The sequence below is a fragment of the Caretta caretta genome, chromosome 2 (assembly GCF_965140235.1).
Source record: "Caretta caretta isolate rCarCar2 chromosome 2, rCarCar1.hap1, whole genome shotgun sequence".
NCBI classification, from domain to species: domain Eukaryota; kingdom Metazoa; phylum Chordata; order Testudines; family Cheloniidae; genus Caretta; species Caretta caretta.
In genome coordinates, this window is record NC_134207.1 from 17,170,381 (window position 1) to 17,194,618 (window position 24,238).

The following is a 24,238-nucleotide window of genomic DNA, read 5'->3' on the forward strand; positions in this document are numbered from 1 at the left end:
GTCATACAAAGAAAAAGAGTCAAATAATTACAGGGGGGCTGAGATTATTATATAACCTCACTAGCAGGCTGCAGATATTCTTGTGCTAGTAATTTTATGCCAATTAAACTTGTTCAAAAGAATGAAATCAACTATGAAACATGCTTGAGCAATTGCCTCTGCTCTCCATGAGTTTAGGGCTATGGTTCTTGCTCTGCATAAATTCTTTGTTTTCAGATTCAGAATCATGGATTTGCTCTGGGCTTTACAAAGGATGATACAGCAGTTGGGCACCCATAATCCATTGACAGTCCATGGAAGTTGGGTACCAGACTCATTCTCTTAGACTCCTTGGAAAATGACAGCCTTAAAATATTTGAGTGTGATTTTCAACAGGGCTTAAGTGACTTAGGAGCACAAGTCCCATAGAAAGTCAATGGGATAAGGTGCTTTTGAAAATTTTACCCACTGAGCCAGATCCTCAGCTGGTGCAAATCAGCACATACTACACCTGAACAATGTTGATTTGCACCACCTGAGAATGTGGCCCAATATGTAATTAACAGTAACAATATGACATGGCAAAAGGATTTTTATCATTGTAAAGGGAGCACAGGGAGCAGCCTACAAATCAAAGATAGCTTTGCTTAACTGTAAGTCTGGGCCAAATCTGTTTATGCATGTGCAGTATTAAATGACACTCCTGCTAATGGGTTCATATCATTTTAGTCAGTGATCTGAATTCCTTGTAGCTATCAAAGTTTTAGGGTGCTGCTTCTCTTTTCCTGCAAAGGTCACATTTTATAAGAAGGACTTTTCTGTTTGGAGAAAAGCAGCTGGCTACAAGCAGAATGATAATCTTGCTGGGTCACTGTTTACCCAAAAGTCTTTCACTGAGGCTCAGAGGAATTCATGGAGCTCCTGGAAATTAGGGCAGAAATAAAAATAAGTGGCCCCAAGGTTCTTCTATGCTACCTCCTCCCCAAGCACTTCTGAAAATTTTACCCATCCTTAAGGAAGCAAAAGAAACCCCAAACAAAAACACACACTCTGCAAATTACTCACCACCAGGTGGAGAAAGTAGCAGAAGCAGCAGCAGAACAAATCAACACCCTTTATCCTAATGCAGAATTTTATAAACAGAAAAGTAAACGTGGGAAAATTCTACCATGGCAGTTTCAAAGGGAGGCACCAATAATCCAAATGAAGAAGCAGAAATAGCCGATGGGAGTAGACAATATAAATGAGATAAGCCAATCTGAAAAGTTTAAGATCTTTGGGGTAGTGACCTAGCACAATGGGGCCCTGACCCGGTTGGAGTCTAGGCACAATAACATTATAAATGGTGAATAATAATAATATGGACTTCAAAACAATTAAACAAATACATGCCAATAACCCATGCCTAGGCTCCCTAGTGAAGCAATCAGAAATACAGCAAACAAGAAATCCCTCAGAGATCTCTTGCAACGCACTATCAATATATTAATAGATTAGGCGACCTGTTCGGATAAGGTACATTGCTAGACTGATACCTGTCTAATGGTGCTGCGTCCCTCGAGCATGATATGGTTTGAGTTGAAGCCCTCAAGCACTGAAGTGGTTCCAGTGAGAATGAAAGTTGGGACTGAAGCTTCGGGAGCATTACGAAAAGGATTCTGTATTTGAAAGGGACATCCAAGCACAGAAGACACAGGAAAATAGGGGCTTTGAATTAGCAATGGAGCTTCAGTGCAGATCCTCCCTAACCTCACAAATCAAACAAATGAAGGTCACAGGGATTTCCGGACTAAATGGCACAATGGAAGTGGCCAGCTTGTGATAGCTCAAGTGAGTACCCCCAAAAAGGGTCAGGTTCAGCAAAGCACTTAAGTATGTGTGTAAGTCCACTCCTATCTAGCAAAGCACTTAAACATGTTCATAACTACTTTAAACTTGAAGTCAACATGACAAGCATATGCTTTGTTGAATCAGTGCATTAATGTTGCTACCAAGGCACTCTGGTATCTGGCTACTCTATAAAATACGCACTCTCTATCCTTGTGAAGTGTATATATATTTTCTTTTTCTTTTCCATTTTAAAATTCTTTCTTCTTGAATATGTTTGGTGAGCCAGGCGGCCAAGAATCGGAGCCCCCAGCCCTTCCACCAGAGCTTCCACTTGCACCTGAAAGAAATCTGAGTAAGAATTTTTAAGCTTTCCTTGTTACAATATTTGTATGCATTAAGAGGCGCCAGGGTGCAACCTCTTTGGGCAAGAGATCCAGAAAGAACTTTCCAGTAGTGTTCACAGATCTGTCCCTCATTATACTGGACCTTTAGCAGAGGTTAAATAACCTCAGAGCCCTGAGTCACCTCTCGCTTGCACTTATTTTACCTTGATGTAAGTCCATGGAGCTTGGTGGAGTTCCTCCTGATTGACATGAGTGTAAGAGGAGGATCAGGCTCCTCTATCAGATATTGCATCATTGGTGTTGCTGGAACACAAACCAAAACCATCTCTGCTATAACCTAGGTGAGGTTCCTCAAGTTGACTAGAGAAGAATTTGTGTCACTGATGCTGAGTTTATTGTTGCAACAGGTTTATAGCTAATGAACTAGCTAGGAATTTACATTTGAAATGATTAAATCTTACCTGTTTCTCAAAAGAAAAGTGAGTTTGAAAACTGAGGGTAAGTGAACCTTCAAGATTCATGGTCTTAACCATATCTTAACCATTGAGCCAAACAAACTCCTTTTTACATCTTAAGTAAGATTGGATTTATTCTTAAACCCCAGAGATGATAAAATGGGAAATTTCTGATGGCTGTTTGGGGTCTGTGTAGTTGAAAGACAATCTCACTCCAGTCCCCAGCACACACATATTCATATAAAAAAAAATCACAACCACAGCTGACATTTTTGTCAATCTCAGAAGAAAGGATCAGATGAGTACAGAGAATGAAACATATTGGTTCCACTAGAGGGTGTTCCTTCAGAGCTGGGTAACATTAGTGTAGTGCCTCTATCCACATGGTGCCTCTATCCACATGGTTACCTCCTTTAACATCAAACTCAGAAGAATGCCTGCATAACTCCAAACCCGGCGACGCCATCACTGACCACTGTGTCATATCCCTTGTGGAATTTTCGTAAAAACCCAGCTCCTGGAGTCAGGTGATTCTATGAGCATCTCATCTTTCAATTTGTCTGTTAAAAAAATTACATTTCTAGCCCTCACAGCTGCAGAGAAAAGCATGACAATAAGACCCCAAAAGGCTCAAAAACCAGGAGGCAAAAAAATAGATTCCCAAAGGTATTATTTATTAAAATCTCATGATTTGGGGGGGGGGCTTGTCTCATACTTTTTGAATGCTCAGGGTTGGCTATACTGCAAGGATTATATCATGCCTGCAGCTGCATTATGCCTCCCATTGAAATCAACATACGCGACATATGTTTATACAAGGGCAAACATTTTTCACCAGTTTTATTATGCTTTTGGTTTAGACAATATCACGTTCTTCAATGGGGTCTTTCAAAATGTGGACAGCGTTGCATTGTTTTTTGGTAAGTGCAGACTCATGATTTGATATTTTTGGCAGTAAAAATAGCATGGAATTTGTTTAAAAAAAGAGCAGAAAAACTCCTGAAATTACAGATTTCCCTTAAAGCTAATATCTAAGGATTAAATTGTCTGCAGTTCCTAAGGTCCCCAGAAGGGCTACTGCATTATATCATTCCTTAGACCAGAGGTCCCCACACTGTGGGACGTGTGGAGGAACGTTTGTGAGGGAGGGCAGAGGAACGTTCAGGGGGGTGGGGCAGGGCCCAGGCCAGCCCCCACGGATGGTGCGGAGGGAGTGACACCCAGCCCTGCTCCGCTCCCAGCTCTGCTTTGGCCCCGCCCCCAGCTGCAGCTCCACACCTGGCCCCAGCACCGCCTCCAGCCTCGGCCCCTGGCTGCAGTTCCATTCCTGCTCCCAGCCCCAGCCCTGCCCCCAGCTACAGCCCCAGCCTTGGCCCTCTTTCCTCTGTCCACGTCCCTCTGCCTTGGGGAGCTACAGCCCCACTCCTGGCCCTGGGGAGGGGAACACACGGGGTAAGCGGCGGTGCGATCCTGAAAAGTTTGGGGACCTCTGCCTTAGACCCTGATCCTGCATTTGAATCCACCGAGGGGGACCCCAGCACCTACAGTATCATCCAGGTCTTTTCCATCTCTGAATATCATTCTCCTATGTCTATTCTCTCAGACTGCCTGGGTTCTCACTTCACTTGGCTCCAGGCCATATTCACTAACTTCCCTGCACTGCTCCATTTCGTGAACAAAATGAGGTGTGTAACTGGACTTTGCCCCAGGGATTTCGAAGACTATGGCTGCTCTTGCCGGTTCGAGATGGAAGGGCTCCCTGTGGATGAAGCAGACAGGTGTGTTTTGTTCCTGGGAGATCATTCTGCTGGGGTGGATGGGTGCGAGTGGAAAAGAACAAAGTGTGGTGAGAGGAGCAATGCTGAAATCTTGCAGCAACAGTCTGAAACTTAACACTTGGCTAAACTACTTATGGTCATAACCCTTAGCTTTACAAATGGACGATTGGCTCACATGGTAATATCCAAGTATCCAATCTGTGCTTACATGTAACCTCAACCAACACTGTCTCCAATGACTCACAAAACATAGGACATAACATTGGTTATCCTGCCCTCCTAAATGATCATTGCCCTTTCTTGGTGCCATCCGTTTCCCCATTCACCGGCAATAACAACAGCTACTTTGCAGCACAGCCCTGGAACCACACAGAGCAGTAGCTTCCCGAAAGGCTGTTTTCAGTGGGCTAGGGATAATTTTAGGCCTGGATAATCCCATCCCCTAGATCTTCAGGCACGGATAGTAACCCCATATATTGTGCTTCTCCCTTGCTGTCCACAGATATTGGGATTTATCATCCAAGCCTTTATTTCCCTGAATACTCTCAGCTGGCAAAATGTGGACTACTCTCCCCCTAAAATTAAAAGCAGGCGTAGTCCACACCTCTGCACCTTCATTTCCCTGTAACTCTGGCTGTGAAGCTGGGCTAAACGGGCTGCAAAAGGAAACCACTCCTGAGAGGCAGCAGATTCTCTGTGTACATGCTCATTGTCATAGTACTAGACCATCTAAACACATTCATAGGTTACAGACCATGGTAGAATCAAAGCACAAAGCTAGTCTCTTCATTTTACACGTGGGTAAACTGAGGCATGGTGTGATTAAGTGACTTACCTCAGAGCACACAGGACATTTTTGGCAGCGTTGGGAACAGAACCATAAACTCCTGACTCCTAGCTCTGTGCTTTAGCCTCTGCCCCTGGTGGACAGATCCTTGATGGTAATTCAGTCTGTGCTCTCCCTTGCTAGGCCAGTAAGGTAAAATATAGGACAGGAGGCGTCAGTGCTGAGAGTCCTGTTTCCTCATGGTCACTTGACTGGGGAACATTGGGAAAGAAATGCAACAAGGGCCAAGTCCTGCCCAGGCGTAGGCGGGGAAAGAGGTGATTTCATTTGCTAAGTGAGGAATGTTGTCATGGTTTAAAAAGCGTTAATGTAGATTTTTGCATGGAGATGAATCCACTGCAATCCCACATCGTCTGAAGGGGAGGAAAATGGAATTTTTATCTTCCCAGCTGAGAAAAGCCACACAAAGTCCTTGTGAATGGCTTGACGAATTGCTCTCTGAATAAAGGTGCTGACACTCTGAAATCAGAGCTTGATCCAGTTCAATGAACTGATGGCTGAAACAACTCAACGCTTAAACAGCCCCTCACTTATCATTTTAATGAAAAGCTGCCTAAATACAGAACATTAGAAGCTGCGGGACAATCTATCAGAGTCTTTGGCCCAAGAAAGATTCACAGACACGGCCTTTTCAAACAGATGGATTTGAAATGGGTTAGCAGCATCTCTCCCGTCAGTACAAAACCCACTGTACGGTATAAGAGATGCAGATGTTTGCTTTTCCATATACATATACAAGATACTGTTTAGATTTAGAGAACCTCTTTAAAGAGACACGGACACTGAAAACATCCTGCTAAAAGAAACAGTTCTGCCAGTGCCAGGATCTGCATTATGTAGAAGTTGGTCAGTTACTGAAGTCCATTCTCCATCTAAATTCCTTAAATCCTGATCTTCTAGTCTGAGACTGGAAAGATGAAGCAGATAGCTCAAGAAACTTGCCCAAGGTCAAAGAGGCAATTAGTGGCAAAGCTGGCTTTAGAGTTAATGGGCCTGATCTCCACTCTATTACTCCAATTTTATATTAGTTCGACTACACTGAACTTAATGGAGTTACACTGGTATTAAACTAGTGTGACCGAGGATCCTGAGATTTCAGCTCAGGTCTTTAAAGCGAAGTAGCTAAATAATACTTTGCTTTCATGGACACCTTCCACTGAAGGATCTCAAAGCACTTAGAAAATATTCATGCATTTAGCTTTTCAGCACCCCTGTGAGGAAGAGAAGTAGCATCATCTCCACAATCTGACTGAACCAGTTCAGTCTCTGTAAATCTAGGCCTCAGTCTCTAAGGTATTTAAGTGCCTAAACCCCAGATTTAGTGGGCCTGGACTCTCTAATAGGTTTAGCATCCCCTCTCCTTCCACTCATTGGCCAGCTCCCCACCTCTGCTGGCTTTTATGAATCACAGTCTAAGGTGCCTATCCATCTCCATTCATGGTACAGAAAGCCTAGGCACCAAGCTCACAGTGTGTTCCTGTGTGCTAAGCGTCATAGCACTTAAGTACCTTTGTGAACCTAGGCCTGTGACATGCCAAAGGTCCTGCAGGTCACCTGTGGCGGAGCAAGGAATAGGAACCATTTCTCAGTGGTCTCAGTCCAGCACACTTAATGTTAAATTAAGTACTTTGCTGGATCAGGATCTTAGTCCTGTGTCTTCACCACAAAACCAAATCACCCTCCCCTAGCTTTCCTTTCTCTGATGCTAAGCGGCAAACCCCCGAACTGCTGCATGTTCAAATAATCCCACTAGCAAGAGTGAAATAAAGGACCAAATACAGAGGATGTATCCTTATATCCCATGAAGGTTATCCTCCTATAAAGAGCACACAGCACTCTACTTTTACCCCACTGCTCTTTCATTTTACAAACCTGCACCTTTGACACTGTGGGTCTGCAAAACACTAGGTTTTGTAAATGGTTTGAATTCACAGTGCTCAGCATTGTTTGTCTGCTTTCCAAACATCGCCAAGAGGCTACGGTGAGGATTTCCCCGACCTGTTAGTGTAACAGGCAGGTCATCTTGGCGATCACAGACTGTAGCCGGGTCTTGGATATAATTGTGTTTGTCAAGCTGAAGACTCTGTCAAGGCTTTTCTATGGAATGTTGTCATTTCCATCTTTGTTTAATACTCCCCTGGTACAACGGTGATGCCTCAAGTGCCGTCACACCATGGAAAGGTTCCAGCAGAGATAGCAGATGGATACCAGTGAATGGAAACAATAGACAGGTCAAACATTCACCATTTGTTAGAACTGATGCTTCCTTTCATCCTCTGGGCCTTTTAGTGCTCACTCGTATTTTAAAGAGACAGTTACACTACAATACAAAGGGTGCCTGTCACTTGCTCCTGTTCTGTAGAAAACGTTATTTCACTAGGAGAGTGGTGAAGCACTGGAATGGGTTACCTAGGGAGGTGGTGGAATCTCCTTCCTTCAAAGTTTTTAAGGCCCAGCTTGACAAAGCCCTGGCTGGGATGATTTAGTTGGTGTCAGTCCTGCTTTGAGCAGGGGGTTGGACTAGATGACCTCCTGAGGTCCCTTCCAACCCTGATATTCTATGATTCTATGGGATCAAACAGTCTGAGTCCACCCAGTATGGACACAGTCCAAGGCCTAGTAGGAGAGCCCTGTTCAGAAGCAACCCCTGGGATTCTCATAGCCTCAGACAAGTCTTTTGTACCAAAACAAACATCCTAGGCACAGCCCATTTTAGGAGCCCTCTTACTTGCCTCGCTGCCGAGAGCCATGTCAAGGTCCCAGGCAGCGCAGGGGCAATGGGACACATTGGAAGTGGGGTGGAATGAAACAAACTGCTCACAGCGTACAACCCTCTATGGCCGTACACAACACCACCAACACAACACCATACACCAACTCCTCCTCCTTCCATACATGTGGAGGAGGACATGGCGCTCATGTCACAGCCTTAATAATCCCTCTGAATACCCATGGCAGAAAGATACGTAGGATTAGCTGTTATGAGGAGGGAGAGGACCCAACACGCAGAGAGGTTTAATGAATTCCCTAGTCCCATGAAGGAAGTCAGCTGTGTTCAAACACAGCAACTCCAAGTCCGGTGTCTTGGCCCAGGACAGCGGAAAGAAGCTTGCAGCTCCCTGAGTGATCTGGGGGGTGTGTGTGTGTGGAAGGGTGCTGCTGGGGGCTGGGGCTGCCCCCAGCACTGGGCTGTCCTAACTTGAACTCTGTCTGCCTTGGCTTTTGCAACAACCAGGAAATAGCTGTGGGATAGAAATGTCTCCTGTTGGCCCCTCTGGGCCAGGGACTCTGGAAAGAGGAACGAGCAGAGCCAGCTCTGTGCTTGGCAGGGAGACTCTCTGTGCCTTAGGGCTCCTCTGCACCGACACAGTGTCAGGGGGCTGCAGCAAAGTGGGGAGCGGCAGACAGATTCTCGCTGCACCCCACTATGCTCAGTCTATTAGGCCTAGTCTGCCATGAGGGGAAAAAGGAATGAATGCTCCTTACTGATTAACTAGTCAGAAAAAAGGGACGCCCCCCCCCCTTTTCTCTCACAGGATCCTGTGCACCTGCCTGCTGTCCAGCGCATCACCATCCCAAAGGGGAAGCAGGAAGCGAAACGAAAATGAGGGTGTGCATCCCTGGCATTCTTTCAGTTGTATTTTTGGTTTCTTTGTTTTGTTCCTAAGCTGCTGTTTCCAGCACCGCAAATGCTACGAAGAAGCCATGGAGCTGGAGTGCTCCTGGGACCCTGCCAAGATTTCTATGGACATCAGCTGTCTTACTAAAAACATTACCTGTGGTAAGGTTCAAAGGGGACTGCTGCCTGTTACCAGGGCTTTGTACTGATCGGGGAAAAGGGGAGTTGCTTTTGTATTCGTACAGCGCTAGCCCAACGGGGTCCTGGTCTATGACTGGGGCTCCTCGGGGCTACAATTATATAAATGATAAATAATAATAATTCCAATTAATTTACTGAGAGCCATGTATAGACTAGGCAGAAATCACCTATGATTGTCTTGTAGGTCTAGGTACAGTTAATCCTGCCTCGGTGTGGAGGTATGGCCTAGATAGCCTCTCAAGGTCCCTTCAAGCCCTGTGTCACGGCTCTCTGGATTACAGACTGCATGCTAGGGGGATCTAGTCACATAGCATGTTGGGGTTCTTAGGGATTGGCTTGTTTTGGCCTTGTTTTGAAATGGGATTAGCTTGATTTATGGCTTATTGTGAAAGTCGGGCTGCTTATTTACTGCATGGAAGTTGGCACCTGTGGAGAAAAGGGGCCTTGAGATGACTTTATAAGGGGAGGGAGCTCCGTTCGGCTCTGGTAAAAGCTGAGCAGATGTTACCATGATGTGCAGAAGTGATTTTTCACTCCTCTATATGGTTTCTATTTAAAACAATTTCTCGTCACGCACTAGTCCTCTGTAAAGACCAGGGGCCAGATTTTGATCGCTGTTACACCAGAGTAAATGTAGAGTAGCTAACGCATTTATAGCGCCACTCTGAATTAAGCCTGGTTTAACTAACAATCTGATCCCACAATCCTTTCTAGTCTCACACCATTTTTGCTTTAGCTCTGTCTTCAAAAAAGCACGTCTCAATGGGGAAAGTTTTTCTCTGTCTCCCTTTACTGGAAAATAGCAAAGGTGTTTTGTTCAAACTGAAAAAAACAAATATAGCCCTTACTAAGGGTGTGAGCCTGGAAATAAATATTCTTCTCAAAGGTTAATTTGTTAGAGTTCTCAGTGTGGGAAAACAGAAGGTTGTGATGGAAATTGCTTGGTAACCTGCACTGTAATGCAAAGTATGTTTTGTAATATCCCCTACAGCAAATACAATCAGAGCTGCACCACGTACTATCTCTAGCCAGCAATAGCCAGTGCTAGAATAGAAAAAAACCCAGCATTTACTTTAGACGTCATCCTGAATTTCCCTAGGATAATTCAGTCTTATTGTTTTGTAAAGCCTGAGTTTATTTATCCTTGGTACTTGCAGAAATACAGTATAGGGTTATGTTCTACAAAATGAAATGGAGCTGTCGATGGAAAGCCTGAGAGGCAAAGGCAGATGGTGGAAACAGATATTTCAATGGTACCTTGTCTGGATTTTTGTTTTTACTCCAGAGTCTGGGGATCCTTGTGAACGGCTTCTCTGCAATTGTGACAAAGCGGCTATTGAGTGTTTTGTCAATTCACACGTTAACTCTTCCTTGAACGGCCTGGATGTCTCCTTCTGTCCAGCTCAGGTTACAGGTAATAATAAAGGGCCTGATCTACTGACCATTCAAGTCAATGGGAATCTTTCCATCGGCAGAAAGGGCACCAAATTGGATCCAAGGAGAACAGTGCTGCTGCTGGTGTCTCGGTTTCTTATCCTGCAGGTGGCATCAATGGCTGTCCTGTTCTCTGTTTCATGAATCATTTCCATTTCCCATGGCTCAGTGAATCCTAGTGGTAGGAGGGTGTGGATTAATTCAGGTGATTTGACTAGATGGCCAGATCTATAGAGCAAGTTTGTGTGTGAATGGGGCCAGACTACAGTCCTGAAGGGTGAAGTCCTCTCTTTGCTCACAGTAAAGGCAATTCATGGGTGAGAGGGGAGACAAGCTTCCCTGCTCTGCTCAGCTTATGGGACCCCTCCCTGGCATGGCAGAGTGTAGGGTAAGGTCAGGACAAGAGGGGTATTAATCTCCATTTCCATGCATTGACCTTTAAGGCTGCCCAGAGGGTTGCTGAACTGGGCTACTATTTTATTACTATGAACACTTGTCTAGTGAGATGCCCCCAAACTCGTTTCAAATAGGTCATTGAACAGATTATGAGATGGCGACGACTTTTGGACACTCCGGCCTTGGGCTGGGTTTGAACTAACAGGGGTAGCTTCTCAGCCCAGCTCAGTGGCCATGTTTCCAAAAGTGCTTGGCAGTCTGTGCGTGTGCTTGCAGGAGTCTCGGGGAAGCACCAGAAACATCAGAGTGCCTAAAGGTTGTTACACTTAGCTCATTTACACAACCTTCTTTTATTTTAACCTGCCAAGTCCTTTGCCAACATAAACTACTTAATGCTCTTGGTAGAGTTACTTCTCCCAGAGCCCGGCAAAGCCGGCAAGTGTCATCCCTACTCTATAGACAGGGAAATGGAGGGTAAGTGACAGGCCCAAGAGCCAAGAAGTTAGCACTGACGCTGGGAAGTTCACCTCTACTGAGAGAGACCCAAATCAAAAAGCTCAGGGTTTTGATCTAAAAATAGTTGTTTCAACACAATTCTGTTTCACAAACCCATTCAAAAGGTTTTGTTTTAGAGCCGCACTGAAACCTGAAAAATGGCTGCTAAACGGCACTATTGTCCTGCAGACAGCTCTGCTTAGTACTGATGTTAAAGGCAGGTCAGTGATCCCCCAGACTAGTTTGGGATTCAAAGGTTCCCAATTATATATCTTGATGGAACAGAGCCTTCATAAATCAAGAAATCTTTTCATTTAATGGTCTCCATGATGGGGTTTCACTCACCACGTTGATGCCTCCTACTGGTCATCTTAGGAATTAGCTCTGCAGGTTGGTACACACACTCCCAGTGGTGCCTTGGCCGCCGGGACTTCTGCTCCCAGACCCACGTCACTCCAAGGAAGGCAGTGTTCTCTTCATGACACAGCCCTCTGGCCGTGTCAAGTTCTGTGCTCCCCCCTTCCAGGGCAAGTGTTGCAGTCCAACTGTCCCACCACTTCTCCAGTGCGGACTGCAGCCAATTGTCTGGCCACTTCCCCAATGGCCCCACCACGTGCTTCGCCCTTGCTCAGGATGCAAATCCCAGCAGCCAGCCAGGAGCTCTTCTCTAGCTCCCCCTGTCCTTCCTAGCAGCACTGCTCTGTCCAGGGAGCTAGCTTCTGTCTGCCTACCAGGCACCCAGTTCTCTCTCCTTGAGCTCCAGGGTGTAACTGCCCTTGCTCTGCCCCGTGGCTCTTCTTCTATGGACATGCTAAGCCCTGATTGGCTGTTCCTCGCAGCTCCTCTCTATTGGCTGCTTCCTGCACAGCCTCCCTAGGGCCCTATAAACCCTTTGTGTGCCAGTGGCCTCATCATAGTCACTCATTTGGTTACCTCCCTGTATAGCTGCACTGTGTGTTTCAGGCTTTGAAAAAAATGCTTCCCAACAGTATATCAGCTATGATCTCTCTTCTTCTCAGAAACAACTAGCAAGAAAGGATTGACAACACTTCATGTGGAGGGTATGTCCTGAACTCTAGAATCCTTTGACTTTAATGTATTCAATTTAGATCATCTTATTGATCACAAAAAAAGCTAGTGCACACTTCAGCAGTGAGATTCTTTACAGAAAAGCAAAGTGCAACACCTCTGTAGCAAGATGCTAAAATACAATGGGAAAAGTTGTCAAATGTGTCTAAGGAGCCTAAGTCCCATTTTCTAAGGTGACTCAGGCAGGTTCCTAAGTCACTTGTGTAAATGGGACTTAGACTTCTAAATCACTGAGTCACTGTCATATGGTGATTGATTCTTAAGAGGGAGCGGGATCTAGTGCACCTGTGGCTGATTGCCTGCTGCCCAAATGGGCTTAAGAGAAAGCACCGGGGCCTTATAAAGGAGTAAATGGAAGCTGAGAGAGAAGAGCTGCTGAAACGGTTTAGGAAGGATGTAGCTGAGAGCCCAACGCACACAGGCCCAAGTAAGGGCCCGTGAACCCCTGAACTGAAGAGGAGGGACTGACTCAGCAGAATTTGGGAAGGGCTGATAACTGTGAGAAGAGGTTTGGAGTCAGACAGACCAAGGAGGAGGGGCTATGCTCCATAGGAGTCTTGGGTGGAAGAGAGCTACTTTAGTCATATTAATAACCCAGTCCCCGAGAAGGTTGCTTGTTATTGGACATAAAATCTCTGTGGATTATTCCAGGGAACCACTGCAGGAGAAATTGAGGAAGGGTGCTGCTGAGCCATACTTGGCCAGCAGGGGGCACTACAGGCAGAAATGCCCTTTGAGAGGTGCTTTTGAAAATGTTACCCACAATGCTCCTAGTTTTAAGAGGTAGTTCTGTGTGTCCAACTACGGAAGAACACATTTATTTAAAAAAATAATAGACTGGTTCAAATATCCAAATTCCCACATGTGTATAATATACACACACAAAGACCACTGTTTTAAAAGAGGCTGCCTCCCATATGTTAAAGATAGCAATGATAAAAGGGTCGGATTCATGCCATTTTTACGTGCACACTGTTCTAACTATACCATCTTAGGGCCTGATTCAGCAAGATACTTAAGCAAGTGCCTAATTTTAAGCATGCTCATGTGTTAAAGGTAGTGATGTTCTTAAGTACCTTGTTGAATTGGAGCCTTAAAGAATAATGATCATGAAGGTGCTTCAGTAAATGTTTTCAAAGGAAAGCTCTGTGGGGCAGGGCCTGGACTTTGCTCATGTTGCACAGCACTGACTGCAGGGCAGCATCAGCGCTGAACAAACGGTACAGCAATCATGAACCGAAATAAATCCACTTGCACCAATATTGCTGATGACTATAGTCATGTTACACTCAGTTGACGTCTCTTGAATTGCCCATGAGCTGATTGTGTTTTTACGGCTAGTGCATCGCTTTGAAATGAGACCTCCTTTATTTTTGCAGAGCTTCTTTACCACAAGGGTGATAAACCACGGCTGACAACTGCTTCCATGACAGAAGGTTTGTGCATTGACTCTTCAGAAGAAACATTTCCCACCAATTTCAGAAGCAGTGACATAAATAATCCAGGGGAAAGACTGAAATATGCTCGGAGTTAACCAAAATGGCTAATACAAAAGAACCTACCACTGGTCCTGTGAGCCAATACAAGACTAAGTCCTAGAGTATAGCTTTTTGGATTTGTAGATGCCCTCTGCTGGGAGGACTCACTTTAATATTTTATACACAATACAACACACAATGACAGTCTCCAGCCAGAATCGTTTCAATGCATTGGAATGTGCCTGTGTAATTCTGATGTCATGAAGTCACTGCTTAGCTCTTACTCGAGGAAATTAGTCAATGAAGTCAACGGGAGACTTGCCTTAATAAGAACTTCAGGCTTTGGCTCATAGTGAAGTCATAGCATTGGGATGGGGGGGGGGCAGGGGACGGACAAAAAAGATTTCACTGTAAGAGGACTCCAACTTTAGCCTTTGAGCCAGCAGAGCTGCTCCTTGAACAGACCGTTAAAGGGAATGGGTCCTAACTATGTAAAGCACAATGTAAATCTGTGGTGTCGTGGGCAGGGGTTTTACCTCTGCCCTCCATGCAGCGAACGTATGCTGGGCTGTTGCGGGTGAAAGCGAATGCTCACCTTAGAGAAACACAGAAGAGAAGCCAGATGAATGTGTTTCTCCACAGCCGAACACGTCACTTGTGGGGAGCAGGGGAGGCTGCCGCTTTGAAGGATTTTCCACATAGCGGGCGGGCCATGGGAGTGCATGGTCTGTTATTGCTTCAGGTATCAGCAAGAAGGGGAGCTGGGCAATGCAGACAGGCTGGACAGCCTCTGCGCTCCCAGGCCAACTACACGGTCACCAATGTGTCTGATCTCCACTTGGCAGAGCCCAGGTGCTTTTTTGGAATCTGGGTCCCTGTCCAGTGGGGTTGCTCTGAGCCATCACACCAAGCACAAGTCTGGAAGAGTAGAAAATTGCAAGGTCACCTGTGAATGTTAGGACAATACTATGCGGTTTTTGTTTTTAAAGGAAGTCCACCTGCAGCTAGCAATACCAGCTTGAAAACCCCCACTTCTGAGTGTAAGTGATATTGTTACTTCATAGCTGTCCTCCCCTTGTCGTACGCCAGCTCTCTTACTTTGTCGTTTGCGGCTTGCTTTTCTGATCAGACAACAACTCCCGTCTCGGTTTGTGTATTTACAGCTACTCCCAGAGAGCTCAGCAATGCACGGGGGAGAACGCCCAAAGCAGCATGTGAGTGGTAGTTTCTGCATTTGCACATCTGTAATGATCCTTTTAAAAAAACATAACGATAATTTGCCATATGTAATTAGCACATCAGCACGAGACCAAAAAATATCTCCAGCAAATATAAACCTTTATTAGGAAATTCGCAAAGTTGGAAACACTGCTTGTAACACAGCAAGTAAATGAATCTAGTGAACATAGGGTGGGATTCTGAAAAGCACTGAGCTCTGGACCACCTCTGCTCCGATTGATATCTATTGGCGTTTTCCCTTTGACCTTGTGGGAGCAGAGTTAAGCCAGTGCTGAGCGCCTATCATTAGAGGGCATCTGTGCTTCCTTACATCAAAACACCCCAGAAGCGAACGCTAACTACCATGGTGTCAATATTCAGACACCAATTTTAGGGTCATTTATGATCTGCATTTCTAAAGAATTAAAAAGCAGGCAAAAAAAAAACAAAGCACTTCTCAGGATGAATTTAGCAGGCAAAGGTAGTGCTGCCTAATGGTTAGGAGAGGGGAATTGGATTTCATTCCCAGCTCTGTAAATGACTTTCTGGTCAACCACAGACAAGCACTTAAGAATCCAACCCAGTTGTCCACTAATTATGGGTGAACATCTTAAAACTTCCACAGGGACACTATTGAAATTTTGGGCCTTAGCGTCTTAGGTTTACTCCTCTGTAAAATGGGTGTGCTATTATACTTCCACTTTAGAGTGGTGTTTGTGGGGCTTATTAGTAAAGTAAAAAGTATTGCAAGCACCTGGTGACAGGTGTATTTTATAATGGGATCAAAACCATTTATCATTTTATCCACAAAACACATTTTCATCTACTGCAAATTGAAGAGAGAATACAAACCTCCACTGGTGACATTTTCACTTTTTCCACCCTATCACAAGGCCTTGTGCAAAGGCTGCATTCACCATCTTTGCATTTCACCAAGGTCTGTATTTCCTTACAGTTTGTTTTCTGATAAACGACTCACATTTTCTGTCTTCAGTAGCTAGTTCTGCTCAGCCCAGTGACATGGTCCTGAGGACTCCCAAAGCAGGAGGCAAGGAGGTTTTAGTGGTGGTTGTATTTTTCTGGCAAATCAGTCACTGTAAGGGCCATGTGGTCATACAGTGGCATTAGCAGTAGTCAGCTGGCCTCTGCAAAGCTGCCTACTCACTGACTCTGCCCCGCAGTTAACGAGCAGTTTAACTGCTCTAGCTCAAGCCAAACCTGAAGTGGGATTCTCAGACTAGTCGCTACGTTGCCAGCATGGCCTATCCTATAGCCAAGCTCTGAGCATGGCTAAGACTTGGCTTAGGTGCCTCACTCCAGGGAAGGGTTCAGGCAGAGGATCCTATCTTTGACCCATCCACCGGGGTGCACCAGCTCAGCTAAGCCTCTCTCCCTGGCATTGCATCCTAGCTAGCTTGGATAGCTCCCTACTCAGCTTACTGACTCCTGAGGCTCCCTCTCTTAGGCCATAACTTGCCCATGTATTGTACAGGGAGCCGGGGCACCTAACTTGGGGCTGAAGATTTCATTAGCAGGCAAGTCTACTGGGGTTTAGGCATCGCAGCACTGAGCAGAGCAAATGCCTACATCCCTTTGAGGACCATCGCCTTAGCAACTCTGTGCCTCAGTTCCTCATCTGTACAATGAGGTCATGACGACGGTTGGTTGGTTGTTCGTACTTTGAGAATCTCAGATCAAAGCCACTAAACAAGTACAGTTTGTTTGGTTCACTATCCTAGTGCTTCTGCTTTCCTGTCTAGTTATTGCAAGAGATCACGAAGGCATATTTGCTTCCTTCATAGATCCCACACTAACAGGTAAGTGAATCTTAGAGCTTGACTACATGGTGTCACAGAGCAGACTACAGGGGTGAGAATAAACCTGCAGATGTGTGATAATAGCATGGCAGTTGGTAACACAATGGCATTTGAAGTGATTATACTATAGTAATATTATGGCTCACCTGCCTTGAATTTTTTTTTTTAAATCATCTTTCGTGGGAGAAAAATTGTTTTTTTAAAGAGATAGACAAGTTAAAAATCTCATTTAAACTACAAGTGTTAAAATTGAATTGGACATTTCACCATTTTTATGTTGTTTAGCTTTTGCCTTTCACTGAATTTGAGCACTGAAACTAGACCTGTCATTTCCATTTTCTGGCACTGTCAAGCAGCATAGTGCAATGTCAGGATTGCAGCCTCTGCTGGAGAATCTTTCAATCAAGGCAAAGAACCATTTTCAGTGAACGTTTTTGAAATTTCACAAATTATTTCTAGCTGCGATTTCAAAGGCCCAAACAGGAGTTAATTGCCCTGTGCGCCTTGACTTCAATGCACTTTGTGCCTTTGAAAATCTAACCCTCCATTAACATCAGGTTTCCTAATACAACGATCCTTTAAAGCACATTCATAGATATTACAGCCAGAGGGGACCGTTATAATGCTCTTTTCTCACCTCCTGCACAGCATTGCATAGAATTCTTTCATAACCTAAAAGCTGCTTAATGTTTTGCAGTTACTACAGTGAAGATCGCAGCCACACCAGCAGCTGCAACTGAAAGTAAGGAGACAGCACCATGACGCCTGGTTTGATATCCTGCAGCACCCTTTTATTTTCAGTTGACCTTTATGAAGCTAATTCAGGTGAACTGAACTGGACCAGGGAAATTTCAGGTGACACTGAATCTGGGAGGGGGCCGCAGGGGGAAGAAGCAATTTTTCATCTGTGCCATCTCTGACTCAGGTATTAAAATTATTTGTACTGCAATGGTGCCCAGGGCTCCCAGTCAGGGATCAGGGCCCCTTGTCCTAGGCCCAGTATAAAGACATACCAGAAAGATGTGTCTCTGCACCAAAGAGGAGTTGTCTGCCAAGTTCTTGGGAGATTGCTACAGTTCGGTATAGAACAAGCACCTTCGGAGTTCTAATCCTGCCTCTGAGACTGGTGTTCTCCAAAGCTGTCAACAAGTCATTTTACCTCTCGGCCTCAGTTCCTCCATCCGTGCAATGGGGAGAATACTCGTATTAATGATAGTGCTATTTCTCTGTACTGAGAGGGGTCTAGCACACTTTTGGGTACTGTATAATAAACAATAATATTAATGCTTTCAAACCATTTCCCAATAAACATGTGTTGCACAAACTAACTCCACCACCTCAGCAGATGGTAGTTAGTGACCCAGTTGGCACCCCCAGTGGAGAAGCCAAAGGACAGAATGAGCATGGAGACTGAACTACCTTCTCACTCCTGGCAATTTGGTTCCTGCAGGTCAGGTGTGAGGCAGATTGGCAAAGCAGTGAGGGGCAGCCAGTGTTGTCTGGTCTGTGTATAGACACAGTACTTCTGTCTGGATGGATCTCAATGCAGCTTTCACCAACTCTAAGTTTGCTTAAACACAAAAACGTTAAAGGTCCAACATACACATCCCAAAATCTCTGGGCATCACACATAGCAATCACTGTTGTCTGGAATGTGAAGTGTTGTAGCTGTCATGATGAGATGCCTGCAAGTAAAGCGTCCTAACTCTGATTATACTGTGTATGACTATTGAGCATTGCTCATATTTCACTGTGTCACAACCAGGTAAAGCAACCAGCAGCCCCACTAGCACTGAGCAAAGCTTCCTGGATTAAACTTAGCTGGCCCCTGAAAAAATGCATACTTGGGTTGACCAAAGCTGCACAAATTCACATGCAACACACCAGACTGGCTCAGGAAAAGAAATTCTGAAAAAAAGTAAAAATGTTTCATTTTGGCATTTTAAAAATTAAACGTTTCAATGTTTTGATTTGAAATGACTTTGTTTTGAATTTTTCTTGTTTTATTGAAAAGGTAAAAAAAAAGCAAAACCAGCCCTTGAAAATGAAACAAAATGTTTGGTTTTGGGTTGAATAAAATGTTTCATTTGACCTGAAACAACTTTTTATTTTTAGCTTTTTGTTCTGCCAGAAAAATGGTCATTTAGTGTTGACCCAAAGCCTTTTTAAAAAAGTTAAGGTTCAGCCACTGAACCAAAAAATTAGTTCTTCACAGAGCTCTAAGTCCAACCCACATGAACCCCACTAAGTAACTGGCAAATATTTTGTTGTCAGTTCCTTTCTTCACATGCCCTTCTGTGTGCTTTCCCTCTCATGGAAATCTCCCAGCCTCATGCCAAGGCTACCAGTCTCCAACAAGACTCGCTGAGCTCCAAAAGCAACAATAGTGTGAAAATACAGGGGAAATACAAGAGAAAATAAGTGAATGGAGCCACTACTCTGCGCTCTACCTTTCAGAGTCTCTTCACATTCTCCTGACTCACCCGCCAAACCTGAGCTAGATGAGCGTGTCACCACCTCTCCTGCTGCTATTCAGTTCAGCATCATTGGGCTACTTTGGTGGGGTGATGGACTAAGAACGGAGGTGTGATGAACTCAGGAAACAAACACTGACCTGCACCTTTTCTGGTTGCCCAATCACCTGGTTATGTCATTTAGCTACCTGGGATAATCCTTCACCTTCCAAGTGTAACATGCATTCTTTTTAACCTGTAATAAACATGGGTTACTCTTATCGCCATCTTTAACCAGCATGACTCTAAGATACGTAAGAAATGTGAAGAAATTAACAAGAGTGGGAATTTGGGGTTTCTTTCAATGACTGGTGCTTTAAACCAGGTCTGTCTGGGATTATTACTCTGTCCTGTTGTCTAGGAGATCAATTTACTTACCATTTAAATGGGTGTGTTGTTAGTGATTATCCTGCTATTTCTCCTTCTTGCTTTTCTTTTTCTCCCCATCAGTTCAGAGGGGGCAGGAAAGCGATTTAATTGTAAGTGTACCTTCAGAAGTTACAGAGGATGCTTTCCCGATGGAAGGGCCAACCACAGCCACAGCCGGTATTAACTCAACAGGGCCAGACGTGATCCCCACTGAAAACGATCCCCCCACGACAACAGAACAAGGTGAGTGTACAACAAATGAAATTCATTTTCTGTTTCAACTTAAACCACGTCCCTATTCCCCGTCACAGCTACCCAGGCCCAGTATTTCCCAAGCCATGTGGAGCGGCACTATTACTGCCCTGGATTTATGTATTATCCCTAAATGGACCTCCAAGAATAACATTGGCTTTACTCACAGCAGCAGAGCACAGATCAGAAGAGGTTATCGACCAAGGCTATAAGCAGGTCTCACCCAGCCTATTCTGTTTGGAACAAAACTTTTTGTCCACCCACAAGTTTTAAAGGATTTCAGTCACATTGCTGGCTCAGTGCCTCTGCTTGAGGATACGCTATTGATAGTGGAACAAGGAGAGCACCCTTCTTGCCTTCGTGCGACTCTTTCTAATGCGAGTTAACATGTATATCATGTGATCTGCAGAGACAAGCTTTAAGATAGGAGAAGCGAGTACAGCTTCCTCTGCGATATCCCCAGAAGTGACGCTCGCTGAGAGGGGGCCCGATGAAGCTATCAGACAAGGTAGCCGTAATGGTTTTCTCAGTTACATCTAATGAAAAATGGGTCTCGGTGTACAGCGAAGGTACCTTTACAGATGGTTAGGCTGTTATAAACCTGTTACGGACATGGATAGCATGTGTTATTGATGGTTAGAAGCGTCTCAGCAGTGATGTAACAATCTCTCTAATACCTGCCGCTGAGGTGCTTATCACCATCTGTAAGTGTTGGACTGGACCATTCTATGATTTCCCATTTATTAACATATGTAGCTCTCATTAACCCCTTATACACTATTCACAAATGTCCCTTTACAATAAAAGGTGGATAAAAACGGACTCGGAGAAGGGATGTTCACTTGCTTTGTGTTTTTAAGCAACTTTAATTTCCAGTCTAAATGACCCTGCATTGCCTGCAACTATCAGAGGCACAAGGACTTTTTTCCCCCTCCCAAACACCCTCTCTGCTCCATGACAGCGCCACTGTCCTTCCAGGCTCCCCATCTCAATTTTATTTTCAGCACCTCTGTGCAGAGTTTAGAGAGTTCCCCAAGACAGTTCAGAGTGGTCATTCTGGCACACCCCAGGTCTCAGCATGCTTCATCAGGAGATCTCCCCTGTGTGTTAGACATGGTGAGAGGAATGGCCCCAAAGCTAGGGGGCTATGGATAGTCAGGAGCCAGAGGGCAGGGGCAAGCCAGCATTTCTCAAACGATTGAATTATTTAAGTTGACTTTTCGATAATAATTACTCATATTCTGGTAATGCTCAGAGAGCCCAGTCTGGGATCAGGGCCCTGGAGGACGAGTGGAATCAGAGAAAGAGGGTCACACTTCAGAGGGGACATAGTTTGGGGTGACACCAGAGGCTCAGGAATGCAAGCTGGGGCCAGGCTGTACCAGACAAACATGGGTCTCTCGGCACATAACAGTGAGAAAGATTTCTTTCCTTCAATTCTGACTGTTTGCTGCATCACTAATTACTAAGGCCCCATTGTGCTGAGCACTGTGGAAACACACTGTAGAAACGCAAACTCTGCCCCAAAGGTCTCTCAGTAGAAATAAACAAGACAAAGGGAGTATTATCACTGTTTTACAGCTATGGGGACTGAGGCATAGAGGGACTAAAGTGATTTACTGGGGATCACACAGGAAGTCTGTGGCAGAAGTGGAGATCAAACCCAGATCTGAGTCTTAGTCCAGAGCCTTAACTGCAAGACCATCCTTCTTCTCAATAGGCAGTTAATAGGTTGCTCGCTCCTCTGGTAGCCAAACTTAATTAGGAACATTTTTAAAGTTGACCATGGAGGAATGTCACACACACATACCACCTTAGCATTAACGGCATACGTGGGTTAACTGGCACAAATTCCATTTTGAAAAATGCTCCTATTACAGCCCGGCAGGGGATTTTGTTGTTAATCCCACTCCCATCCTGCCCCACAATATCCACTCCCACCCGCTCCCACATTGTTGGGGGAATTTTTATCCTGCTCCCACTGTTATGGGACCATAGGATCCCTGTCCTGGGGCAGTGCTCTAGCTCCTACCATTCCTTCCTTCAAACACAACACAGCCATTGTCTTGCTCCCATTCTTTCCTCTAAGTAAGCTCTAGATTTTAATCAATCCGTTTTCAGAATGAGTCACATCTTAGTGCATTGCATTCTTATTTCTGACCATCTTAAAATGGCGTTGAGAACCTTGGGAGAAAGACCCACTTTAACCTGAAACGTTACCTAAGTGCAAAACATTAACATCACAACCCCTTTTAATTTGCATCTTACACTTGCAGAGTGAAAAAAAAGCTTTCCCTTCATGAAAGTCTGTGTTCCCATTTTGACTATTCTCTGCCTCTCTTTTCTTAATTATGCCCAGCTGGCATAACGACATTTAATTACTCGCCAGTGCCTTTGTACAGGAGATCTCATTTCATCTGCCTTTTCCTTCTCCACAAAGAAATAGTCATTAGAATCTATTCTAAGCAAAGGCAATTTGTGCTCAATGTAGGACAGCCAGTTTAAAAAACAATTACATGGAGATAATATGGGAGTTTACCGAAGTTTACCTACTTCAGCTAGGTTTAAAGTTGGCCATGGTTTTGGTTCAAGGATAGAAATATTGGGATGGTCTTTAAGAATAGCACCAAATAAAATAATTAAGTAAATGAAGGAAAATCTAATCCTAATGAAAAGGCAGATGCAGGATTTCTCAAGTCATCTAAAACTACAGTTGTAGTCCCATGAGTCTAATTTGACTAAACACATTTGACCTCCTTTAACAGTATGCTACTACAGCCGTTATTTCTGTTATGCTCATACCTAGAGGTCCTGAACACACATAGTAGAAAGACTGTAACATTGTATAATTATGTATTTGTATTACCATAGCGACTTGGGGGTCCTAGTCATAAATGTGCTTCTCCCGTACTAACACAGAACAAAAGCTGATCCAAGAGGCTTACAGTCTTGCATACAATTCTGCTGAAGACCCTGTGAAGCATGTGGTATTTGGAAATACATACAAGTTGTAAGCCACTCACCATTTTTATGAAAATCAGCCGGTAAATTCAGACCCATTCCAGAGGACCCTGGGTAATTAGAGAGACGCTCAATAAGGTTCTGAGGAGAGACGTGGATTATGGAAGGCAGAAACTATGTAAAACGAGTAAGAATTTGAGGGAGTCTGTGGTAGCTCTGAATGTTCCAAACAAAGAGAAGACATGGGCTCTGCCCTGAAGAATGTCCAGTGTCAAACTCTGCATGTTACTTAGTAAACAAAATGTCTCTCTTTGCAGTCTGTGACAGATTCACCTTTCTGCAAATGAGAGGGAATGGAAAGGTGAAGCAGGAGCTGCTTCAGCTAGGAGAAATGCTGTTTTGCTTGACTGATCGATGCCCACAGGAATTTGAATATTATGGTTGCTACTGTGGCCAAGAAGGAAGAGGTTATCCTACAGATGTACTGGACAGGTGCCGGCTCTTCAACAACCTTCTAGTTAGCACTGTCTGTTGTTAATCATGTGTATTATAGTGTTGCCTAGGGCCCACCCAAGATCAGGACTCCATTGTGTTAGACCCTGCCCTGAAGAGCTTTTCTAAACAGATAAGACAGACATGGTAGGGAAAAGGCTAGACCAGGGGTTCTCAAACTGTGGGTCATGACCCCAAAGTGGGTCCTGACCCTGTTTTAATGGGGTCATCAGGGTTGGTGTTAGACTTGCTGGGGCCCGGGGCCAAAGCCTGAGCCCCACAGCTTGGGGCCAAAGCCAAAGCTCAAGGGCTTCCACCCTGGCTGCGGGGCTCAGGCTTTGGCTTCAGCCCTGGGCAGTGGAGCTCATGTTATAGGCCCCCTGCCTGGGGCTGAAGCCCTTGGGCTTTGGCTCACCTGTCCGGGGTGGGCAGAGCTCAGGTGGGCTGAGGCTTCAGTCCCCCATTCCTGGGGTCACGTAGTAATTTTTGTTGTCAGAAGAGGGTCATGGTGCAATGAAATTTGAGAACCACTGGGCTAGACCGTTCAAGCATAGCAATCAGTGGGATTGTGACAAATGTAATGTTAACGTCTCAGATTTGAGGGGTAGAGTGGTTAGGAGGGGCAAGGAGGGCACAATAGGTGAGGAGAGGGAGGGGAGGAAGTATGAGGA

The 24,238-nt window shown here is 44.8% G+C and overlaps 1 protein-coding gene across 8 annotated transcripts in view; it reads left to right on the forward strand.

Annotated features, from left to right (window-relative positions):
* Positions 1-24,238, forward strand: part of LOC125632846 (otoconin-90-like) — an 89,752-nt gene that overhangs the window by 60,674 nt on the left and 4,840 nt on the right. For 3 of the 8 annotated variants that reach the window (XM_075124935.1, XM_075124934.1, XM_048841665.2), the window contains 14 exons: positions 2,096-2,161; positions 3,469-3,528; positions 4,212-4,386; positions 8,902-9,014; positions 10,339-10,467; positions 12,398-12,439; positions 13,847-13,903; positions 14,935-14,985; positions 15,109-15,159; positions 16,924-16,980; positions 17,678-17,722; positions 19,944-20,105; positions 20,524-20,622; positions 23,393-23,567. In XM_075124935.1, coding sequence (XP_074981036.1) covers positions 2,096-2,161; positions 3,469-3,528; positions 4,212-4,386; positions 8,902-9,014; positions 10,339-10,467; positions 12,398-12,439; positions 13,847-13,903; positions 14,935-14,985; positions 15,109-15,159; positions 16,924-16,980; positions 17,678-17,722; positions 19,944-20,105; positions 20,524-20,622; positions 23,393-23,567 — 1,282 coding nt within the window. The remainder of the gene's footprint in view (positions 1-2,095; positions 2,162-3,468; positions 3,529-4,211; positions 4,387-8,901; positions 9,015-10,338; positions 10,468-12,397; positions 12,440-13,846; positions 13,904-14,934; positions 14,986-15,108; positions 15,160-16,923; positions 16,981-17,677; positions 17,723-19,943; positions 20,106-20,523; positions 20,623-23,392; positions 23,568-24,238) is intronic. The other 5 variants (XM_075124932.1, XM_048841667.2, XM_048841666.2 and 2 more) reach the window with 5 other exon arrangements.